This window comes from Gavia stellata, chromosome Z, assembly GCF_030936135.1.
Source record: "Gavia stellata isolate bGavSte3 chromosome Z, bGavSte3.hap2, whole genome shotgun sequence".
Lineage (NCBI taxonomy): Eukaryota > Metazoa > Chordata > Aves > Gaviiformes > Gaviidae > Gavia > Gavia stellata.
In genome coordinates this window covers 65,787,190-65,811,991 of record NC_082637.1, presented here as the reverse complement: position 1 = coordinate 65,811,991, position 24,802 = coordinate 65,787,190, and the positions used below count along the sequence as shown (strand labels likewise).

Here is a 24,802-nt window from a genome sequence, read left to right as displayed (position 1 = left end):
GCTTCGTTGCCCTTCTCTGGACACACTCCAGCACCTCAATGTCCTTCTTGTAGTGAGGGGCCCAAAACTGAACACAGTATTCGAGGTGCGGCCTCACCAGAGCCGAGTACAGAGGCATGATCACCTCCCTGCTCCTGCTGGCCACACTATTTCTGATACAGGCCAGGATGCCGTTGGCCTTCTTGGCCACCTGGGCACACTGCTGGCTCATATTCAGCCGGCTGTCAATCAACACCCCCAGGTCCTTTTCTGCGGGGCAGCTTTCCAGCCACTCTTCCCCAAGCCTGTAGCGTTGCATGGGGTTGTTGTGACCAAAGTGCAGGACCTAGCACTTGGCCTTGTTGAACTTCATCCAATTGGCCTCAGCCCATGGATCCAGCCTGCCCAGATCCCTCTGCAGAGCCTTCCGACCCTCAAGCAGATCAACACTCACGCCCAACCTGGTGTCATCTGCAAACTTGCCGAGGGTGCACTCAATCCCCTCATCCAGATCATCAATACAGATATTAAACAAGACCGGTCCCAAAACTGAGCCCTGGGGGACTCCACTCGTGACCGGCCGCCAGCTGGATTTTGTTCCGTTCACCACGACTCTCTGGGCTCAGCTCTCCAGACAGTTTTTCACCCAGCAAAGAGTGCACCAGTCTAAGCCACAAGCGGCCAGCTTCTCCAGGAGGATGCTGTGGGAGACAGTGTCGAAGGCTTTACTAAAGTCCAGGTAGACAACATCCACAGCCTTTCCCTCACCCACTAGGCGGGTCACCTGGTCATAGAAGGAGATCAGGTTGGTCAAGCAGCACCTGCCTTTCATGAACCCGTGCTGGCTGGGGCTGATCCCTTGGTTGTCCTGCACGTGCCCTGTGAGCGCCCTCAAGATGACCCCCTCCATAATCTTCCCAGGTACTAAGGTCAGGCTGACAGGCCTGTAGTTCCCTGGATCCTCCTTCCGGCCCTTCTTGTAGATGGGCGTCACGTTGGCAAGCCTCCAGTCATCTGGGACCTCCCCTGTTAACCAGGACTGTTGATAAATGATGGAGAGTGGCTTGGCAAGTTCTTCCACCAGCTCCCTCAGCACCCTTGGGTGGATCCCATCAGGCCCCATAGACTTGTGAGTGTCCAGGTGGCATAGCAGGTCATTAACTGCTTCCTCCTGGATCATGGGGAGTTTATTTTGCTCTCCATCCCTGTCTTCCAGCTCAGGGAGCTGAATACCCTGAGGATACCTGATTTGGCTATTAAAGACTGAGGCAAAGAAGGCGTTAAGTACCTCAGCCTCTTCCTGATCCTTCCTGACATGTTCCCTCCTTCATCCAGTAAAGGATGGAGATTCTCCTTGGCTCTTTTTTTGTTGTTAATATATCTGTAAAAACATTTTTTGTTATCCCTTATGACTGTGGCCAGATTGAGGTCTAGCTGGGCTTTTGCCTTTCTAATTACCTCTCTGCATGATCTAACCAGGTCCTTGTACTCTTCTTCAGTTGCCTGCCCCTTCTTCCAAAGGTGTTAAACTCTCCTTTTTTTCCTTAGTCCCAGCAAAAGCTCCTTGTTCAGCCAGGCTGGTTGTCTTCCCCGCTGGCTCTTCTTAGGGCACATGGGGACTGCCTGCTCCCGCGCCTTTAAGATTTCTTTCTTGAAGAAGGTCCAGCCTTCCTGGACCCCTTTGCCCTTCAGAACCATCTCCCGAGGGACCCTCTCAACCAGTGTCCTGAATAGGCCAAAGTCTGCCCTCTGGAAGTCCATGGTAGTGGTTTTGCTGACCCCCCCCTTCTTACTTGGCCAAGAATTGAGAATTCTACCATTTCATGGCCGCTAAGCCCAAGACGGCCTCCGACCATCACTTCTCCCACCAGTCCTTCTCTGTCTGTAAACAGCAGGTCAAGCGGGGCACCTCCCCTGGTAGGCTTCCTTACCAGCTGCATCAGGAAGTTATCTTCCACACACTCCAGGAACCTCCAGGACTGTTTCCTCTCTGCTGTGGTATATTTCCAGTATACATCCAGTAAGTTGAAGTCCCCCACAAGAACAAGGGCTTGTGACTGTGAGACTTCTGCCAGTCGCTTGTAGAACACTTCATTGGCTTCTTCGTCCTGGTTGGGTGGTCTATAACAGACACCCAGTAGGATATCTGCCTTGTTTGCCTTCCCCCTCACCCTTACCCATAAGCACTCAACCTTGTCATCACAATCATTGAGCTCTATACAATCAAAACACTCCCTAACACACAGAGCCACCCCACCGCCTCTCCTTCCTTGCCTATCCTTTCTGAAGAGCTTATAGCCATCCATTGCCAGCACTCCAGTCATGCGAGTCATCCCACCATGTTTCTGTGATGGCTACTTCCTCCCAGAAGACTTCACCAAGGTCAATTCAGAGAGATAAAAAGAGACAATCATCTATAAATACATAAAATGCTACTAAAAAAGAATGGGATCTGTCATTCTATTGTGGCTGAAGGAAGTAGTAATGGATATAAATTACCACTAAAGAGATTTAGAGTAGATGTTAAGTAAGATATTCTAATCATAAGAAGAGCTAAGTTAATTGATTGCCTATGAAACTGGGGAGACAATCTTAAAAGCTACAATAAAGTGACACAGATACAGCTGACAGTGCCTTTGGGAATGGGCTGCACTTCCTTGAGATCCTTTTAAGACTACCTCCCCTTGCTTCTGGTGTTCTGATAAGCTCAGCCATGACTCAGTGTTAGATCTGCTGCTTCACCAGCTGCTTCACCCCAGTCATAGAAGTGTTTCCATTGTTTATTTCCATTTCCAGGAGACTGACTGATTCCTGATCAGGTATGACTTTGTGAAGATGGGCAGCCGGGTCTTCCCAACACTGTATGTGTGAAGGAATGCACTGCAAACCTATCCAAGCTGTTGAGATCTGGCAACAGGAAAACCTTTATTATCTGGGCTATCAGACATCTTCATTATCCCAGATAATTGTGACTTGACTATAAATAGCTTGGAGATGCCAAGGGAAAAGCTTGGAGCAACAATACTGAAGATACTCACATTTTCAGTAAGGGGGAGACTATCAATCCTTTTAGTCAGGTTCTGAAGCTGGGCATAATACCAGTCCTTTTCTTTCTCTTCCTTCTCAAGCTCCGCAAGCAAAAGAGATCTATTAAAAACAGAAGTGGGAAATGTCTCACTATTAAGACCTCATTACCATATGTAGGTACAGAAATAAGCATTGAGACCCATAAAAAAAGGTTACATGAGAAACAAGGTTTGAAGAGGACACTAAGATGACACTTGAGAAGGTGGGTGCAGTTCCCTGGCCCCAGCTAAACAACCTGTCCACTCCTCTGTGCTAAGCAAGTACTAGCTTCTTGTGTATCAGGTCCACAACTATAAAAGAGGAAAATACCTACATTTCTCTACAAAACCACTTTGAAATCCAAAGCTAAAAGGCATTCTGTGAAACCAAAAAGCAGTTATTAGTTGTGTGCTAACTTGTACCCTGCTTCTTTTAGACAATATGCTTTGTACAATGCGTCAAACTACATTTAAGAGAAGGCCTGGAAGTTACAGGAGCATATGCATTACTGAACTAAATTATCTTACCCACCTTTGCAGTGTCTCCTTAGTAACTTTGTCACCCATACAAAAACTATGGGTAAAGCACACAAAATCAAGCTATTTCTATGAATATTAAATATACTTCAGGAGAGTATTTTCCATCACATGTTATAGACATTTTAAATGGGTATCATAAGTGCATACCTGAGTAGTATATGGAAAGATAAGAAAAAAATCTATTAGAAATTTTACGTACTATTTTAATCAATCCTTCATGAAATACATTTATATAGTTGCAAATTCTACATTTTATCAATATAGTTATATACCATTCATTGTTACAACACTTTTCAAAATAGGTATTAAAATTTTCAGGCAAAATCTGGCTATTAGGGATATAGAGAAAAGCCACTCTTGTTTTTCTGTGGTGTTTTTTTTTTTTAATAAAAGTTTATTAGTTTCTTATAAAGGCTTTCTGCGAGCACTCTTCTTCCTTCTGACATTTTAATATTGCTCATTAACATTAAACGGAAATGCTAAAACCAACACTTAGCCAGAGGACAGAAAGCTGCATACAAGTTTGCCCAGTATTACTTCCCATTCCTTCTGCATCCCTCTCTCTAAACACAGGTTGTGGTCTTTCTGAGCAAGAGCAATATGAACCTTTATAAAGCACACAAACACATTATGGATAATTACTGCAAGTCGTTAAGGAACAAAACCACAGCATAGCACAAAAATACAAATTTCCCTTGACTATTTTGATAATGCATCCCAGTTATGACTTGAGGTGAAAATAATCAAGCTTCCACATGACAGAACTTCATGTAGAAGAAAAAATTTAAAAATATCTATTTTAAAGGATCTGTTTGACTTATTTCCTGCTTTAAAAATGTTTCAAACTAGTTTCGATGACTTAACGTTTATACGCCATACCCAATGCAAGTGACCTGACCAGTATTCAAATGGAAAATTAAAATTGACACGATCCCTCACTACAACTGCAAGAGCCTGAAAAACTACACATATCTAAGAGTGCTAAATGTTTTTAAACATGAACAGAATGACATAGATTTCCAAGTTTGATTCAACAGTTATGTTGAAACAGAACCGTTTTAAGAATGTCAAGACTACACATTAAGTCATTTACTGGGCAGCTTTTATATCAGACAGGTTTACAAACAAAATCACTGAAAAGAAGCAACAAACAACAATTACCATACTATTGCAGGTAACTTTATCAGGATTACAGGAAAACTAATTCTTCAGCCACAAGGATGGGGCTGGCAGGAATTCCTTAAGTTCTTTAGACAGACTGAAGGAAAAGCTGATAGATTGCGCTTGGGGAAAGCCTGTGAGGAAAGGATTTTTTCAACCTCCCACCTGCCCATCCTCTTAACACACATCCTGGGTCTCTGTGCACACAGGCATTCTGCATGGCTCCCCTTTTTACCACCTTGGGTGCCCATGCACCAGTTATGTCCAGTTTGTGAAATCAAATTTGCAAAAGCATAATTAATGCAATCCTAGAAAAAGTATTTTTACCATAGAAGGATTTATGAATGTGAAAGGACTGACTAATTCTGCCTCTGGATGTCAAAGAACTGGTAGCAGAAACCAGAGGGATTACTTTCAGCTAAAAGAACATGTTATTAAATTCCTCTTGTAAAATGTAGGGCATTCAGTTTGTGAGACACTGTGTCATTCAATCTGTTTTGACATGCACAACGGATGCTAGAAGCAAGTAAAGAACTTAGGAAGCATCAGTGCTCCATAAACAACATAATGCATGACCTGAGGGCAACTCCTCTAATTTAATAGCATCATCTTTGCTTCTGAGTAATGCTTTATTTGGTATTACTAGTTTGGTATCACCACTCCATGAGAATTCAGGTTTTAACAATGTCTTTAAGGCGTCTCAGCACAAAGCTTCAAGGGTTGGTACAGTTACAGCAGGTTGCACTTCCATTTCCTTGAAAATAAGCAGCAAGTCTCTGTAGATGTGTCTGATAAGCTGCTCCCCGCACCTAACACTACTATCAGATACTGTACCAACCAGAAGTATAGCTCCTTCTTAGCATTCTGGAACTTCTTGAGGTTAGGAGACCATTTAAGGTAGAAGAGCTGTTACTGATCACGAAAGAGAATAGATGGAAAAACCCAGTGCAGTCATTCCACCTTTTTATACCCCAAAATTGTTTATATCAGGACTTTCACAGTATCAGAGAAAATTCTGTTCTCTGTCACACACTGTCAAGTTCAGTGAGAATGCAGAAAGGCAAATGAAGCAAGCTTTTGGAACTTCACACTATTTTTATGAGTTAACAAAAAGTTTCTAATTTGAACTGCTTTTCTGAAGGGTGGGTATTTCAAAAGACCTCTCTAATGTGGTATTTTTGAAAGTCCCAACAATAGATGAAGCTGAATGAATGCAGAAAATTGGTTTCTTCTTTTGGAAATCTTTTCTGCATTATTATGTCAATGTTATTCCCAGTTAAAAGGGAGAACGGAAACAAACTATATGCTACTCGCCTTATGTAAATTACAATTATCAGTAATACTTTCACTTCAATTGGTAGGTGATAAAATAAAATCTTGCAAAAGAAACACTGCTGATAGATGCCCTAATGACTTAGGTAAGTCATACAGTCAGCCAAAGGGAGATAAGAGTAGGGGGAGGAAGAAGTCAAGAGAGAAAAAAATGCTCAAAATCAACATTAAGAAAATAAAAAAGAAGTGGCATAAAGCAGAAGGAATAAACAAGGCATACAAACATTTTCATAAAAAATTCATTATAAGATTGTCATCTTCAGTGGTAAATTACAGAATTTACAAAGGTGAGATTATTAAATTTACTAAATTGCAAAAGGCAAACCAACACAAAAAGTAACCTGCAGTATATTCTGAAAAGTTTTGTTGTTGATAGTGTCTTACCAAACGCACCTGGAAATAGCCAGAGAGAAAGCAGGAGGTATTTAATGAATAGAATATTCTAAATTGGTAACCTAAAAACATACACCCCCCACTTTTTTTCTCTTTTCTTTTTTTGACTTTGAAATTAGAGGAGAGCTAAGCAAATGAGAAGCAGGCACACAATTTAATCTTCATTCTGGTAAGTGAATCAACTGATTAATTTTCTTCCCCTCAGAACATCACTTTTAGCCAAGCCAAATAATTTTTTCAATACAAAACAAATTTTAGCAATTTCTTCTTGTTTCTTACTTGTTTACTTTAATAAACATCTAGTGAATTAGTTTATTAATCAACACCTCGTGAATTTGCCAAGTTCACACACATTTGATACATGATTTAGTCCTCACCCAAGCACTGTTGCCCATGAGCAGCATATACTGCGCCAGTGTGTTAAGATACTGAGTGGAAATGAATGTCTGCTGCAGGTTTCCAAAAAATGTTACTTTCGTCTAAATCATTTTACTATTTTGAGGCTTGTCAAATTCCATGAGTTCTTTGAAAGTCTGTTTAAGTGCCAAAAAAATTTCTATTAGCAAATAACACATGTTTATATAAATGTTTAGAAACACAGAAACTTAGTAAGTATGCCAAACAAGTTCATACACAAAGCATAGGAAAATAAGTTAATTTTCTTTCTGAAACTGTAGTGATTTCAGATGCATGGTCCTACACCCCAAGTTCTGATTCATTTGGCTACCCAGGGTTCACATCAATGCCCTACAAGTTCTTACATGTCCCCTGAAACAGCATAGAGAATAGGGCAGTTCGGATTATCCATTATTTCACTAATAATGAAGCCAAATGTGATCTGGCCATGCCTCTACAGAGCATCTTCTCCACAGCACAAATCTTTACTCCATCAGCTGCAACAGTAACACTGCCTAAGCTCATCTGAAATGAAAATATCCTTACCCCTTTTTTTCAGCATTATTTGGAACAAAGACCAGTTCACTGCCTAGACTATCTTTATCGCTGAGAAAAATGCCCAAAGAACTACCACCTTAGAATCCATGAGAGTGGGAAAGGATCACAGATCATAAGTCAGACCACCTTGAAGAACTCCAGCTGCTATAAGTTAGTAGTCCTTGTTCCAAGTGACCTGGAGTTCACTTGAAAACTGAAAGTCTTAACTACACTTTAAGATTTTTAGTATCACATGTGGTAAAAAACAGCACTGGGAGAATACAAACAAGTACACTGTTTTGTCAAGATGGAAAATGGTAGACGTATTAGATTCTTGAAGACTGGGATGAGCAAGTGGAAAGATTCCCAAATTCCTAAATATTCTTATACAGCTCCTCAGGAATCTAGGTTTTATGCGATGGAACAAATATGATTAGTGATCCTGACTAGGAAAAAGAAAAATAGAGTGGCTGCTAGAAGACGCTAAATACAGGCCCATGGGAAGCTATTATCATTCTACTGACAGGACCAAAACCAAGGAACCTAGACAGAGTACCTTGGAGGAAAAGTGCACTCTTTCAGCTCTTGACTGCAAAAATTTTACTGAACACCAGGAAAGGCTCTTCAGAGGAGGGATTGCTGAAGAGCTGCCCACAAACCACTTATTACCCACCAAAGTTTTATATTATGATTCCAAAGTGGATTTTTTTGCTTGTTAACGACTACTAGGCATAAAAATACTGTGTTGCTATTTATTTGGTTTTGCAGCCCCCAGCTTGACATAGTGTCCATTAAGTAGTTGTCAATGACCAATACTTTAGGAAATCCTGTCTTACAGACAGGCCCCTGAAAACATCTGGGATTTCAGTGAGGTTCATTTTAAGAAATAAAGATGTCTTCAGTGGAAACAGCTGTATGTCTCTTACTTTGCATTTCTTTTGTAAGTGATTGATAAAGTGTTACAAATCTGTATTATGCCCTGAAAGTATGTTCTTCCTAATAAATTGTTACCACTACCTTCCAGGAAAAGGAATTTCATTATTTTGTCAACACAAAACATCAGAAGGGAAAATATTTTTGCTTAGCTGACATACTTGCTGAGAAAGCAGAATCACTAGGTAAATGCCTGCTGATATTAAATAACTGATCAACCAGATACGGTAGATATAACCATTTGCAGAAACGAGAAAGAGATTGCGCTGTCATATTGTTACAGTTTCACCACTATCAATAGTGGTGAGGAGATACAGAGGTGTTTGGGATTCTCCATTCCCTCTCTCTAAATATATTTCAGATGCTGACAATCTGCTGATAATAATAAAATAACCCTCAGCCAAAGAGTAACAGTCAAATGCATATATGAAGAAACAATAGAAACAATATGATGTGTTCTAAGATTTTTTATATTTTTTTTGTGTGCATCTAAATATAATGTAGATTCCTGTTTTCCTTACCTGTCAAGATAAATATATCAGTGATCAAAACCATATGTATGACAGCTAAATACTAGGTGTGTCAGTAAACTTTCATGTTAAAATTAGAAGTCAATCCCTACTAGATGAATAAACAAAGAAACTTACCTCTCTTTTTCTAGCTCTTCTAAATAACCAGTGCTTTCTCTGCTTCCATTCATAAATCCTCTTCTTGGAAATGATCCCATGGGAACAGGACTGCACTCTCCTGAACGGCTTGACACAGACCCTTCCCGGCTCCCATACGAACGCACAGATACCTTTGGCCTTAACTTCACTCCAGGGAAGCTGGTACTTTCCAAGTTCAGTTCTGGATAATGAAAAGCAAACATTTTCAGAGTTGAAGTTCAGCAGCACAAACTTAAAAGATCGTTTCTATCTTAATATCTTATTTCCTGAACAAATCCATGATTTTTTGATGGAAACATTTTGTATTGGAATCCACAGAAGAACATAATGTAAACAAAACCAATCTTAATGGTACACTTGGAAAATACCAGTCATGCAAGCAGATGGTCAAACTGCAATCCTGAACAATCATAACAGTATCCCCACATGAGCCTGCCTGCCTCTTTCCCAGAGGACTTAAGAAATGGGCAGAGTTTTGCATAAATGTGACATGAATTGCTCGTGACCCACTTCCTAACAGCTTCTTTCTCAGACAACCTGCAAACGATGACAACTCTGTTCATGACAGGGCCCTTAAATGTAGACATCCCCTATGGTATTTCTAGTTCAGTGGTAGGGTTAATGGATTTATACAGGGAGTCAGTGGTCTGGGCCTGCTTTGCACATCCCATATAATGGGACGGCACACATTGCAGCTGATGCTCTAGGGAAGGGGGCTTCAATTTAGGTGTTCAAGGAACATGTGGACGTGACATTGTGGGACATGGTTTAATGGGCATGGTGGTGTTAGTTGATGGTTGGACTTGATGACCTTACAGGTCTTTTCCAACTGTACTGATTCTGTGATTCTGTAATTTGCAGCATGACAGATACAATTCCAGTAATGTGACATGGAGAGGGCAGGGCATGCAAACAAGTTTAGAAAATTGGTGGAACTGATCCATCATTAAATTTAAGAAACGTATTTTTTCTGAAGAACTGAACGAAATGCAAGTTGTATCAGAAACAATTAATATGAAGTCCTAAGGTACCAGTAGCAAAAACACAAAAGCAGCATAGGAACGTAGTTTTTTTGAGAATGTGTCTTAAAACGCTTAGCAAAAATAACAGGAACTGAGACTATGCCTAACCATCAAAGTCTGCACTGGAAAGATGAAGCATCTGAGTTAGAAAATTTTATCCCAAAGAAAAAACAACTGAGAAACAAATGAACTTACTTAAAACATAATTCTAGATTTACCTTTAAGTCGTTCCAGTAAGTCCATTTGTCCAGAAGACACCATCGCCTCATCTTCAATACTTCCTTGTAGCTGTTTCAGCACCTCCTGCAAGAAATCAAGCTTAATTAAGAAATCCTTACAATAATAAACCACAAGGTAAATACATCTTATCCTGCCCTCAAGTGCACATTTATGTTAACAGCTACTGAGACACCGATGTAAACTACATTTAATGTGAGCAGTGATCAAGTGTCATAACTTTAATTGCCATCAAATATATTCTACAGTATTTCCCCAAGCACTGTCACAATGTAAAGTGTATCCTAAATAACTCATCCTCTCTGAGAGTCCAATCTACTGGCTTATTTAAAAGTCCTTCTCAAAGTGAATACCAGTTTTCTTGAACATACAGATGGAGAAATGGAAGCACACAGAAATTAGTTAAATTTCGCCATCTGTGCACCTAAAGTTAGTCTTGTAAAAATAAAATTTGGATACAAAACTAAAAGTTACAAAAGTATCTTGAATACCACATTTTTTAATCCTCAAAGATACTAGAGCAGAAGCAATCCCCAGGATTTATTTTCTGCAGGGCCTTAGCACCACTGTAAACCAGCAATGAGAGTCATACTATTCTTACTATTACTACTGCTACCACCACCACACCTGTGAGGAAAAGACTTAAGATTCCTTCATGGTGTCATATTATTTGGCTTATTACCACTACCACTACACCTACAAGAAAGAGACTTAGGACTCCTTCATGCAGCTTAAGCATCAAAGCCAAGAACATTGCCATGTGCTATTGAAACTAGGTATGATAAAATTGTACAGCTGAAGAAACACACTTCTAACGCTCAAAAAGATTCATAGTAAACAATGACTACTAGACTAAAAGGGGCCTGTAAGCCCCCGGGTCCCTAATGCTCAGTGGCCTAAATTCAGGTAGAAAATTAAACACAAGTTAGTGAAAGCCTTTTCTGTATCATAATGGCAGATACATCAATAGCAAAAAAATTGAAAAGACCAGCCACAAGGCAAAACGCTTTTACTGGAATTTAAAATACCACTTTTCATACTGTGGCATAGAAAATATTTTTACAAGCAGCAATAGTCAGGAAATAAAAATAATTCTGAATAACGAAAGGCACTCCATACTTTTCATAGATACACTCTACACCCAGAATCATACTTCTGTTCAGACCTGAAGACTAATGAGTTTTAGACAATTTAAAAAACCTCCATATCACTGTTTTACTCTTTTAAGAGCTTAGCAAACCTTACTGTCGACATTAATGGTTCTTGCAACTTGTACAGAAGGTACCTTTTAAATGCATTTTGCTCTTTTCAAAGGAAATGAAACAGCATCTACAAAAAGTCAAGATATTCTTTAAACAGAGACACTACTGAGCTTTTCTGGATTCAGTGTTGTTCCTTGTTAAAAAAAAGAAGTAAAAGGATTTTGAGTAAAGAACTGCACAGGGTTCCAGGGAAATAATGTCCAAGCACTAGACTCACAGCAAAGAGTAGCAGCACAGTCACTGTAGCCACCCACCGTGTAATTAGATACCAATACTCTAGGAAGAGGAATACTGGAATACAGACACACTAATTATCTTTACACTGTTTTGTGGAAATAATTCTGCAAGTGGAGTTGAGGCCAAACTTCCCAATTTGCACATTGCCTGACTGATGGGAGTCAAGGTGTACGTCTGCATTCGCGTTTTAGTTTGCATCAGGCCGACACCAGACTCCCCCATCTGCCCCACCAGCTGTACTTCGGTTCACATCGTCGGGTGATCTCGGAGCATGAACTGAATTCCTTTGTGAACAAACCAAGCCAGCAGTTACACTCAAGACTGCCAACAGGCATTCACTCCATGGGACCAGGCTGGAGCTAGGCCAAAACCAAAATCCCCTAAAACGTATACAGTATGCATGCTGGGTCCTCAACATAATTCATCTGTATTACAGATCTGTAATCTGCTCTTACTGCATTACCTGTTAAAGCTGGCATAGCCTTTAGGATCAGGTCTGGTGTGATAAAATCACTACTCTCAGAGAGAAATCTCCGCCGCGCTTGTGCTTTTAAGTACATTCAAGGGCATCCTCATTAGCCATATGGCCCAGCCATCTCTATACATAACATCTGCCTTGTCAGCAAAGTCAGACAAACAAGTAATCTGGTGTTTTTCAAAGGACTCCTCCTACATTATCTGAAGTAAGGACAGATAACATTTGCAGACAGCAGTCTTAGCTTAAAAGCCTAAAAGGGCAATGTGGGTATGTGGAGTAGTCTTGGGAGTTTTGCAGGCTTCTGAAAGGCCTGTCAACTCAGATAAATTTAGAACTAACTAATGAATCCCTTTCCTCTGAGAACAGCACCTTGGTGCAGGGAAAAAACCCAACTCAAACTTCCAACCTCTCCTCCTGCTCCCTTCTTAGAAGTGTCTTTCTCACCCCTCTGTGTGGCAGTTCTGCTATTTCAGAAATCATACGTTCAGGATACTTCCCTACATAATGAGTCTTCCAGCTTCAAAAGCCAATATGAACAGCTAGGTGGAAATACTATCACCTTTTCCTGTGCTACCAAATCACATGACTGAGGTACCCAAGCAGCTGGGGACTGCTCTTTCTGAATATTGGCAAGAGTTAAACATTAGCATACTGGATCACCTTTCTCAATTTCTCTGCTACAATTCATTAATTCAGGTTGTAACTTTCAGATTTTAAATTATCCCCTTTTCGTCAACAGCACATGCATTTTTTTCAAGTTAGTAGGTAAAGAGTTCTTTTCTGTATTTTTCTACATTTCTTTTCTGTAGTACCATTGCTAAGGTAACAATGCCATTATGAGGCTATGACATCAATTTCAAACTCAATCACAGCACACTTTGAAATCTAAGATGCCGAAGCAAAGGTTAGAGAGGGAGATGCAGCCCCTGGGCCAGGTACTGGTGGAAAATGAGATAGTGTGCTAAAATGACAAATTGGAGAATTTATAATTTTACTTGAATAAAGGAACAGAGAAGTTTTCTGCAATAACCCATTTGGAGGAAACACGGCAAGTTATCTATGATAATGCTAATTTTTGTTTATTCACTTGCTATAACTCCAGGACTCAACATTAATGCTGTATATGTGCAGTTCTCCCATTTTTTCTCCAAGATTAATACAGTGCTTTGAAATAGTACTTTTCCACAATAATTTTATAGTGCTTTTGATACCATGTCTGCTAAATAGTGTAAAATCTTCTCCACAAATAAACCGGAATAAATTTAACTAAATTAATATTCTGTTTAGTTATGCAAGTTGAATAAATATATTAGTAATAGTTTATAGCATTATTCTAAGCAAATTCTTTACTGACTCAGCAGTGACTTACTGATAAAACATACAAACATAAGTGTATCTATAAGGAAGGCTGCAAGTTTTTTTCTGTTCTTTTAAAGAATGTAAGTCAAATTATTTTAATGGTCACTTAAATATAACCTAGTTTATCTTGTCCTACTGGAGAAGTACAAAAGCATGCTTTTGGAAATGGAGCTGTCCCTATGACTCATCATCATTTAAAAAAGGTTTCTGTCTTCACAGTCTCTGGACTGTGAAGGAGAGAAACAATGTCAATTTATTTTCTTTTTGTTTGGACTCTATGAATATAGTCCTGACCTTACAACTACTTCATGGATAATTAAATAAAAAAAAGATCAGACCCGACAGCAAGTAACTGGAAAACTACAGAGAAGAAAAGCACCTTAACTAACAGTACATGCACCCAGCTAAGTGGTAAGGATTATAAATAAAATTGCTTATGGGCTGTGAATTTACTCAAGCTGCTAATAAAGAATGGACCCACAACGGAACACCAATAACAATGCCAAATTTCAAATCCCAATGATTTAAGATTTAAAAGTATATTCAAATTTTAAGGACTGTAAGTATAAATATTAATATTCATATTTAGAAATATTTCAAAAGATGGTATAGGTAAAAAGACATTCTGGTTTAGACATATACCCCTCCTTTGGCAGGAAAAGGAGCACTGATGATAATTCAAACAAATCAGATATGTTTGGTCTTCTGTAAACGCTACTTGCTTCCCTTGCCCCCCTTTTAAAGAGAATGAGCTTTATTACTTGTATTCACTTTTCTAAAAGTTTTGTGTGTTCAGTGAATGCCTAAATGTATGAAAATAATCATCAAAATTAAATACATGAATTGGCTGGCAGCAGCATGCCAGATATACTCACAGGCCAGTATCAGCTGGAATAGCAAGCCAACAAAATGTTCTGAAATTTACTGTATCTTTCAAAGGTAAGCATGAGTCTACATTTAAAAAGACTTCCAACAAAAGCTATTCCATCAATCGATTTTCAGTAAGACACTCTTCAGACCTCTTCCTCCTTTTTAGCTAATACTACACTTGGGCCTGTGTGGAAAGACATTCCTGTCATCTACATATATGCATACACACACAGACTTCACTTTGTGTTTCTTTCAATGTTTGTAAACAAAACCCAAATTAAATTATCCGTCAGTTTAGGTTTTTTAGGTTTTGCTTACCTTGGTTACCACTATATTTACAACATTTGAGCATAAAAACAGGTTTAACTGCACAAATACAGGACGTGTTTATAATTTCAGACAGTAATTGAACATCTATCTTAGCATCATATAGGATAGCAATAATGCACACTGAATGACTCAGAACTATTATTTTTAACCAAATAAGCAGTATTTTTAAATGAGAATATTCCTGACAGCATTTGTACTCATGTTTTTAACCCAATATGCTGAAAACTTAACATACACTTGCACTCTAAACTGAAAGTGGTTTTTAAGTTCAACCCAGTGTTGTACAGTTTCAATTAATACTGGTTTAAAAGGGCAGAAAAAAGGTAACATATAGTAAAAGCACATCCATCACTCAAATTCAACAAAAACATTAGATGTCAAAACTGTGGGGGACAGGGGACGGACACCAGAATACCATTTTCTATGCATTTATAGATAGCATAAACTTAAGTTCAAGATCTTACATGGCCCCTCATAACTATACAAACTTGACAGTGCCTTGATACCATCACACATGGTACGACCTCACAGGGGCCAAGTGAGAGCTACAGAAGAGGCCCTTTACTCCTATACATTTTGGCGAATTACACTGCTACTTAATCAAGCTTCATGGGAGCCCTTCTAATTGCCTGAAGTGCCAAGCTCTGGTTGCTCAACCCTGTAACCAGGTCCAAATGACAACAGCAATGATGACAGCACTGCTGACTGAGGTGAAACACTGGAGCAACTCAAATTCTAACCATGTGGAAAGTGGAAAGCATTTGTTATGTGAAATGATGTTGTTCATTTCTATTTCAAACAATGTCACTTTCCAAAAGAAAAATACTCGCTTGGTACTACCATGTTCAAGAGCTGTCACTTGCTGTAACCACATACTGAAGTCTACTAAGTTTTTAGTGCAAGCCCACTGTCAGATCAACTAATGTTATCTGATTTTATGCTCAGAAAGAATGCTGTCTGAAGTAATGTCAGTAACTCTCTGTCTCTCTCTATATATAATCTATCTCACCAGCTCCATTTCACCTAAATTCTAAAAAAAAGCTTTTATGCAATTTTCCAACTGATTTGGATTATGGTAGAATCTTTAGACTTGCAAAGATAATGCTGAAAATATTACTTATTGTGAAATCATACCAATAAACTTAAAAAGACATAAATCAAACACAACATAAGGCCACTGCTGCTTCTTTACTACTTAAATAAATTCACTGGTATTTTAAAAGTCTGTGTTTTGTAAGATGCTAAATGACTTTTATAACCACATTTTTAATTCACATGAACCTGAAGAGAGTTATTTGCAAATGTCTAACTGCATTAGTTGTGCAGTCACTGAAGAGAAGTATTTCCCAGAATTCATCAGTTGATTCCATTTGTAAAAATCAGTTCAGCTTATGGGAGTTTCTTCCACTCACACACTAGAATTTATCAAGTGACCAACACATCTTCAAAATTACTTTTATTTTTAGCAGCATTTTTAGAGGATCTATCCATTGCTCTATCCCTCGCATATCTACTGTACTACCAGTATTCTTTCACCCTGTGTCACAATCCTGATGTGACAGTCGCCTTTATGTGCCGTAAGACTGACACCACCTCTTGCCTCCTGAAAGGCATAGGTGTGTGCGGCACCATAAAAACATTCTGCATTTGCAAAATCCAACTGACAGTAACGGAACTAATTCGAGAAGGAAGATGAAAGCTCACATTAGGAAAAAAAAAAAAAAAGAAGAAAAAAGCTTATGATGTTTCCTATGCTAACCATGATTACAATTCTCCCTTGAAAGACTTAAAAAGTTCAAGTGCTTACACGTTGGGAAAGGAAGTATTGAAATTAAATGGAAACCAAGCATATACTGAAAAGAAAATACTGGATAAATTCCCACAGCAGAAGTTATAGAAGCTCAGAATTTAGCACCTATTCCACAAATATTTATACAGGCAAGGAATGTTACTGCTGAATCAATGGCTTTTCTCCCTACTTGTTAATCAAACAATGTATTTGTTGAAAAACATTGAAAAATAGTATTTTCATGAGTCAAAAGTAAAATCTTTAGAAATTTAGCCTCAAAAGAGTCATTGCCCATGTCAATGGAAGACTACTAGGCAGCAAAAGTAGAGTTAGTTCTCTGCCAACTTGCCCCTAAGAATTCTTTGGGTGAACAGCCTTTGTGTGTTAAGACTATATGCAGCTCCTTTCGCTCTCAAACTAGACTAGCTAGCTATTATCATGTACAGTAAGACTATTCATACAGGCAGTTAAATAAAGCAAATATGAAGACTTGAGGAAAAAAGTAGAAATCTAGCATGGCTACTCAAAGAACAAAACAAGGTGTCACCATGTTCTGTCCATTTTTATCACATCTGTTGTGCAGAATGGGATGAATATGAAACTAAAACAGGCTTTCAACAAGAGCAGGGCTATATTCATATCTGGTGTGCAAATGCCTATATAGCCAACCATTTGGAAGAGGACCTGACTTTCGAAGTATCAGAGCCTATGCTACTATTATATTTTCAAAGTTACAGGTATAATGTGAAATTTCTACAGCTAGCTGATTCATTACGGTGCACAACAAAGACAGTTAGCTTGTAGTGAATTTTTTAAACCCGTCTTATTTCAGAATACAAAACATAACTCAGTTGCACTGAAAGTAAAATATACATTAGTATTGAATAAAAATATTTTGGTAGGTTGTACTGAATGTAATTGGATTTTGAGCACTGTCTGTGTCCAGGATGCCACAGTGCTATGTGAGATCTGTATCTCACAGCTCTCTCTGAATTCTCTCCTACTAGCTCAGCTGTCTGCAGACAGTGTTTCTGACAGTGACTACAGTCGTGCAACTTCCATGACATATGCAACCCACTCATAGTGAAACCACAGCTCATTCAAGGAGACATGGTTTGGCTAAGAAATCCAGCTGACAGAAGACAATGGAGTTTTAGTTCTGTTTTAATACTGTAAAAAAAATTATTTTTAATAAAATACATTTTCTGGAAAAGTTCATTTTTTTTCCTGCAGACTGCGTTTCTGTCAAGAAGCAACTTTCAAGAGAAATACCTGACTCTCTACAAATCATTATACACATGAAAAACTGTGTTTAAAGACTTCATTTGCAGAGGTAAATTAGAAAATAACACTGTTTTATACAAGCATCTATTTTATTCCTTACTGTAAGCATTGAGCATGCTAACTTTGGAAGGGTTTTTTTTGTAGAATAGGTAAAATTGTATCATAGGGTGTACAAAAGAGCTGACAAAATCAGGGTGGCATTGTCTACCTTAAAGCTGGCATTTCCTTAATGTTTGTATGTGTAAACCCAGATAAAATGCATTTTAAGTCTTTTTTTGGTATTTTGTTTCATCTAAAGAGGAAAAAAAAGTAAAAATAAACTCTATTGAAATAAACTATAAAAAGTAGTAATTTATACAATCACAAGGTTTGTTAGCGCTACAAGCAAAGAACAGATCTGGGGGTCAGATTACTTGCAACATCCCCACCATTGAAAACTGAGACAAACAAGAATTTCACAGAAATTCCTTTAATTTATGCTTTTGATTCATTGGTTCCCTCCCATAGCTTCCTTCTCAAAAGCAGGTAATTTATTACACAAAATCCTCGTTTGCTACTGCATCTTGAGCTGTTCTTCAAAACACTTCTAGTTCCTTCTACATTTCCCTTTATTGTCTGCTGTAATTTATGTTCCTGCTTAAAGCTCCCCTAAAGCTGGGCCACAACAAAATTCAGTGAAGTATCAAAGAAATCAAGACAAAGCCTCCACTGTGTGCCAGACTGAGCATGTGTCAAAACAAGCTTTAAAAAATGGAAGTTAGAGAAGAAAAACAAGCTCTGTTAAGTCAGTGAAGTGCACAGGACCATACAAATAACTCCCAAGAGCCAGAAGTACAAAGTATAAAAGAACTCCCTTAACTTTGGCCACATCAGCCAGAACACTGAAAAATCAGTCAGACAAAACAAATTTGACTCATTAGAGTTGGCTGGAAGATGCCTGGAAACAATGCCAAGTCAAGGGCAGATTCAACACAGGCACCACTTTCTGAGGTACACTATTTGCATGGCAATGAGCAAATGAAGAGCACACTAGAAGGTTCTCATCAGCTGGTGACACACAGGCTAATTAAGGAGGGAAAATTTATGTTCAACTGCTGCTAGTAGCAAGCAAAAAAAAGAAGTTTCTTCCACTACCATCTGTATCCAGATAAACAGGATTCTTCTCCAAAAAGCCGTAAGCCAGGCATGCACAGGTAGAACCAGAATAATGCGAAAAAACCAAATGCCATCACCAAAGGATACAGTAAAATATGGTAATGTGTCCGCAACCTCATAGCAGCATAGTATTGACATCACAGGATGATCATGATGCTTTGCAACTGCTTCATAAATTGTAAGAAAACTATGGGATCGTACTGGCAACTTAAATTATTCAAGTTCTCTGGACCTTTACATAACAATCTAACAACTCTGGTTTCCTAAAAAAACTCCCACAAAACGACCAAACCCAAAACCTACCACCCAAAACCTACCACGTTTTAATGTGACAAAGTTATCCTAATGCCACCTCTTACAGAATTTTTGAAGTTAAATTACCACACATTTTAGTCCCAATTGACGTAAGCACAAATTTTCACCAAAAATGCTTTCCTGAAATTATTTGCTAAAGTGTTCTCCAGGAACATAAAAACTAATGTACTGGGGACCATGCTACTTTCCACATGGCCAGAGCTTTGTGGTGGATCTGTTTAGACCTTCTCATTAATACTTTCTGTTGAGCTCCCAAAGATGACTGAAAAGTTTTTAAACACAACAAAAAGCTCAACTATAAACCAGGATAATTAGCTAACCTTTTAATTAAAAATATTAACTATTTGAATGGAAAAAAAAAAGTTACCTGAAGAGACACTTCAATTGCTATTCCTGAGTCTCAGTACAACCCCCCACTGCCTACTGTACCCTTGCAAGGCAGATGTGAACTGCAGTGTGCTACCTGGTCCAAGAAAGGGCTCTGCATCACTGGCCAGGCAGAGGTCTCAATTTCCTACTCTACCACAGGCTCTTCGGATTTCTTCTTCAGCCATGAGCTCCCAGGCTGCTGCTGTTACCTTCCCTTCTTCATCCCACTCCAGTGCCTCCCCCCACCCCCAGCCCTCTGAAGGCCCCTCTCCTTCACAATGCTCAGGAGCTCTAGAAGGGAGGGGAAATCCGTCCTCATCCTCCTCCCCCTTTCTTAAAGGAGCATAACCCAGCTGGGGAAAAAAAAAAAACAAACCGAGAACCAAGAGCAAATGCAGTCCTTCACACTGAGACAGACCAAATGCCCATCCACACCAACATCACACCTCCAACAGCAGCAACCTAGTGAGGGTACGCAAACAAAACAATACCCGCTGTTCATTTCTCTTATATGTCCTCTCTCCAGCTTCCAGCTGGCCTTGACTTGCAGACTTCCTGAAACCACATCTCCAGTGGTACTATCTCCTGATCAATTTGTTTGGCATCCAAATCCTCCCATGGCAAAGACTTACGATGAGAAACAAACCTTTTTGGTTTTTTTTTTTACACTTGCTATCTGATAATGTTACTTGATGTCCCTTAGATCTGGTACTGAGGGAAACTAACTATTCCCTATTGACTTTTCTCATGCTATTTATGGTCTTTTAGAGCTCAACAACCTTCTTCCCATCCCATCCCTCTCCCTCCACCTGAAGAGTCCCATCCTATTCAATCATGCCACTTAAGGAAGCTTGAAAAGTGGCATCACACCTGCCGCCTTCTATAACTTGCATGCTGAGGCCATTTTAAACACAGAATACTGATCTTGATCTTTGACGATCACAAGTGGTTGTTATAACCAGAAGGTCTTAAACACGTAAAGGATCTTGAAGGAAAATTACAGGCATACACACATATTTGAAAGCAATGCAGATGTCTGTCTGGTGGAAGAGCTGAAAAAAAAAAAGATCACTGAACTTGCTTCAGTTTGAATTCTATAATTTGACAATGTATCACTACATTTCACAGACAACAAATAAAGGAAGATACTTAAGGAAGCAAGTGGAAACACACTGGCAAAGAATCTCATGCTAGGGGGTACCTAACTAACAAAACATCTCTCTTAAGCAGTCAGGTTGACATAGTGCAGATTACAAAGAAAAGAAGCTTTGACTAAGAAGCCATACTTGCTGAATTGCTGCAAGGAGGGAACCTACCATAGAAGAACTTCAGGATCCATGAACAAACAAGAAATTACCGGCTCACAAACTGATGAAGACTTTTGACAGAAGGGAAATAATTTGCATGACTACAATTTTAAGTAGCCAGATCTCACAATCATCCCAGTAAATGACTTCCCCTCTTTCTTAGGCTGTAGTCTGCTCTTTCTTTAAAGCCAAAGGGGTCATACCACAATCTTCCCAACTGCTGAAGAGGAGGGGGTGGACAGGTTACACCTTAGAGTTCAGCAATTTCATACTCAAGCTGCTTTTGAACGCTTGGGTGAATGTAATTTATTTCTGACATTTCACTGTATCTGTTTTATCCCTTTGTTCTAAAAGTTTTATTGTTGACACTTAAATACAAGAACAGGGCCACTGAGATGTTCTCTGCATACTAGGGAAATATTCCTAAGCTCTGTATGAGCAATTACCACGGAGGTATCAAGCATTCGTTTTGGTTCATGAAGCAACTATAATCTACTATATTATATCTGATTTGACCTCTTATCAGAAATAACAACACACCAGGTAACTCAGATCACTTGGAAATGAGATTTCCAGTGACAGTTCTGGAAATGATGCTAATACTCTGATGTGTAACTCTAATGTACAAAGAAATGCCTATCACACTATACTCAAGATTCAAATACAAACTTCTCAAGTTATACTGCTGTTTGCTTAGTATGTGTAGCCTATTCACTAACAGCAATTCCAGATCAAATATATCTATTTTAACATAAGTGTTCCTCTTCTGTGTACTGAATGCTTTGCTTTCATAGCTTAACATATTTTTTCAATTATTTTTTTACTTCTGTATGCCTTGGTGAAACATTCTACTGTGTGTGATGCCAAATAAAAATCTTTTCTCCAAAGGGAAAAGGCCAGATGAAGCTAAAAACACTCTCCTTTTGGAGACAGACGGAAAAGTCCTGTTATCTGACACAGTAAGTATTCCCAACAAAATGTGTAGTTTCTGGTATCTTGTAAGAAAAACTGTTGTTAGATTTCTGAAGATGGGATTACAAACATGGGTATCCGTTAAATGTATTTATCTACCATCTACTTGACGAACCTCATATACAGATAGATACACACTACATATATATATATAGCACATGACAAAATTGTTAAGCTGTATGTATCAGAGGTCTCTCTGAACACGTTAGGCTTAAAATTCTAAATTTGCAAGCACATGGCTTACCATGATACGCTGAACTGAAAATTCTTGTGCCAGTTACAAAAATATCTCCTAGCACCTTCTGTGCTTTACAATGAGGATCATTAAACACTGATGATCAGAGACAGCTGATCAGAATAAAGTAGGTTTTCAAGGTTAAATATGAAGAAATGGTGACTAAGCAGATTGTATGACCATAAAATGGTGTTTGGTGAGTTAAAAGAAAATGTGATCACCTGCTTTCCTAATCAAGGAGACATCTGATAGAAGTAGCCACACATTCCAAAAGAGAGAATCCCTCAGCAGCCATTTTAAAGCAAACCTTAAAATTTAGGCAAGGGGGATAAAGGGTACCAATAGTATCTGAAATCTTACGTCACTACAAGTGTAAATTTCTGAACTTCAGCCATTGGTATACCTGATTGTAAAGGATCAGCACTCTCTTTTTTTAACTCTTAGGGCTTACAGATCACAAAATACTACTTCCATACAAGGCTGACAAAGAGTTCATGTCCAAAAAGTGTAACAGAGCATCAAAACATTGCAAGCCAGTTAGTTCCTGGAACATTCTGAACATCAATCTTCTGTTTTTATAAACAAACATATGCTAACAAACTCAAGCTGGAAGCAGTAATTTTTTCAGGTTCCTTCTTTTTAATGAAAGAAACAAGCTACTGTAACTGTTAAGTTGCTGACTTGCTCGTCAATCTGCTATTCCAGCTAAGGACTTGTATATTCATCCCTTTAAATAGTCATAAAATATATTATAGTGAGTTATATTTGCAGATATGATTAAGTTGCATTTTATTTAATTATAAAATCACACTCAGTTATAATAAGATACACGCTTTCTCATATTCTCACAAATCCATCATGACAGAAACAAGACTAAAAACAGGCACTATGGCATCTTCTTTAGCACACTTTTTACCTTTAATTCTGCTAATCTGAGTATAAATTAATCAACCTCACCAAGTATGCACAACACTGCAATAAATCTGGAATATTACATTCTATAGGCGTAAAATGTCTTTTGCAACCACATTAAATTATCTTAGCTTAACATTGTACAAACACATTGAAAATCAAAATCCTCAAAATACCTTAGCACTTGCTTTTTTATTTAGTCAAAATCCATTCTAATCCAACATAATAGCATCACGTTTATTACCCTGTTGTCTAATTAGTGTAATAAACCCACAAACGCCATCTACGTCAAAAATAGACCACTCTTTGGACCTGCACTGGACATCATACTAACTAGCTCCCTAGGACTTTGTCTTTTAAACCTGAATTCCTTAAGACAAACAAACCAACCAACAACCAAAAAACCCACAGAAAATTATTAAAACTGAAACCTTTATATGAGGACAATGATCTGCCAAAAAACACCCTCTACAAACCAAAAAACTGTAAAAAAACCCCCAAGAATAAGCAGCTCATGATTTTCTGAGAATAAGAGTTTAACCACTGCCTTGTTTCTTTACAGTGTATGTTTAGCTGATCGAAACATTTCTCAAACTCAAGAAATCTGAGCCAGTTTTACTGACAGTCTTCCTATTTTATTATTGATACGTGTGGATACAATGCAGAGGACATTAAATAAGCTGGAAAATCACATGCAGAATATAATTTCTAATGTACTATATAAAGATGAAAGAGAGAACTTTTTGCCCACAGAGCACCACATATTATAAAGATAGCATTCTTACACAAGATAACACGCATTACTCGTTTACTGTAAAATCCAAACACTGAGAGAGTGAGTGTGGAAATCAAGCATGATGCTATTCTTTGGCTACTTCTTGATTACTTGATATTATATATACCTATTTCCTCCCAGATTTTACATGGGGAAAAATGCTGATATGAATTAGCGATGACATAAAAAAAAAAATGCCATGATTAACAGAAAAATACTTGTCTTTTACATGAACCAAGCAGGAGAGTCTTTGTTTGCAACGTATATCTCAAAAAATTGAGGTCTTTTTCTCACAAAAAGTCGCCTACATTTACATGCACAAAGCAATATAGCTAATGTTGGGTTGCTTTTTGTCTCTTCATTAATTTTACGGGTTTTGAATTAAAATAAAACTATGTTCATTTTTATCTAAATTTGTCCCTAGCCTGTGTTTTATGCAGTTACTGTTGCTATCTACATCTAGACACTGAAACCTTTTTTCTTCATTTATGGGCCAACATCATTATTTCATTGACCAAACAGCATATTTATTTATTTAGGGAAAGCATTTTATCATACCAAACTGCTATATTTCATCTGACAGTAAGCCAATAGTAACAACTGAATTTCCCAAGTTAGTCATAATACTCTGAGGGATTTCTTTTGTTTGAACAGTTAATCCCTAGGACAACCAAATTAAAAAACAAAGTGGACACTGTTTTAGTAATCATTTTGGCACCCCCATTATCACATTTACCTTCGTTTACCCATCATTTTGTTTTCTGGTCAGCAGATGTACAGTTTTCACTTTTAAATATGAAATTTAGCTTTAAACATGAAGTATTCAGACATTATTCTTATATAGGTCAGTAGTAGTTTATAATAAATACATGTGCAAGATGAGCTCACAT

The 24,802-nt window shown here is 38.3% G+C and overlaps 1 protein-coding gene across 7 annotated transcripts in view; it reads right to left on the bottom strand.

The window, feature by feature from the left end:
- APC (APC regulator of WNT signaling pathway) overlaps positions 1-24,802 on the bottom strand; it is a 63,296-nt gene that overhangs the window by 35,663 nt on the left and 2,831 nt on the right. For all 7 annotated transcript variants that reach the window (XM_059834104.1, XM_059834105.1, XM_059834108.1 and 4 more), the window contains exons 2-4: positions 10,245-10,329; positions 8,984-9,185; positions 3,018-3,126 (exon numbers count right to left, since the gene is read on the bottom strand). In XM_059834104.1, the coding sequence (XP_059690087.1) occupies positions 3,018-3,126; positions 8,984-9,185; positions 10,245-10,329 (396 nt within the window). The remainder of the gene's footprint in view (positions 1-3,017; positions 3,127-8,983; positions 9,186-10,244; positions 10,330-24,802) is intronic.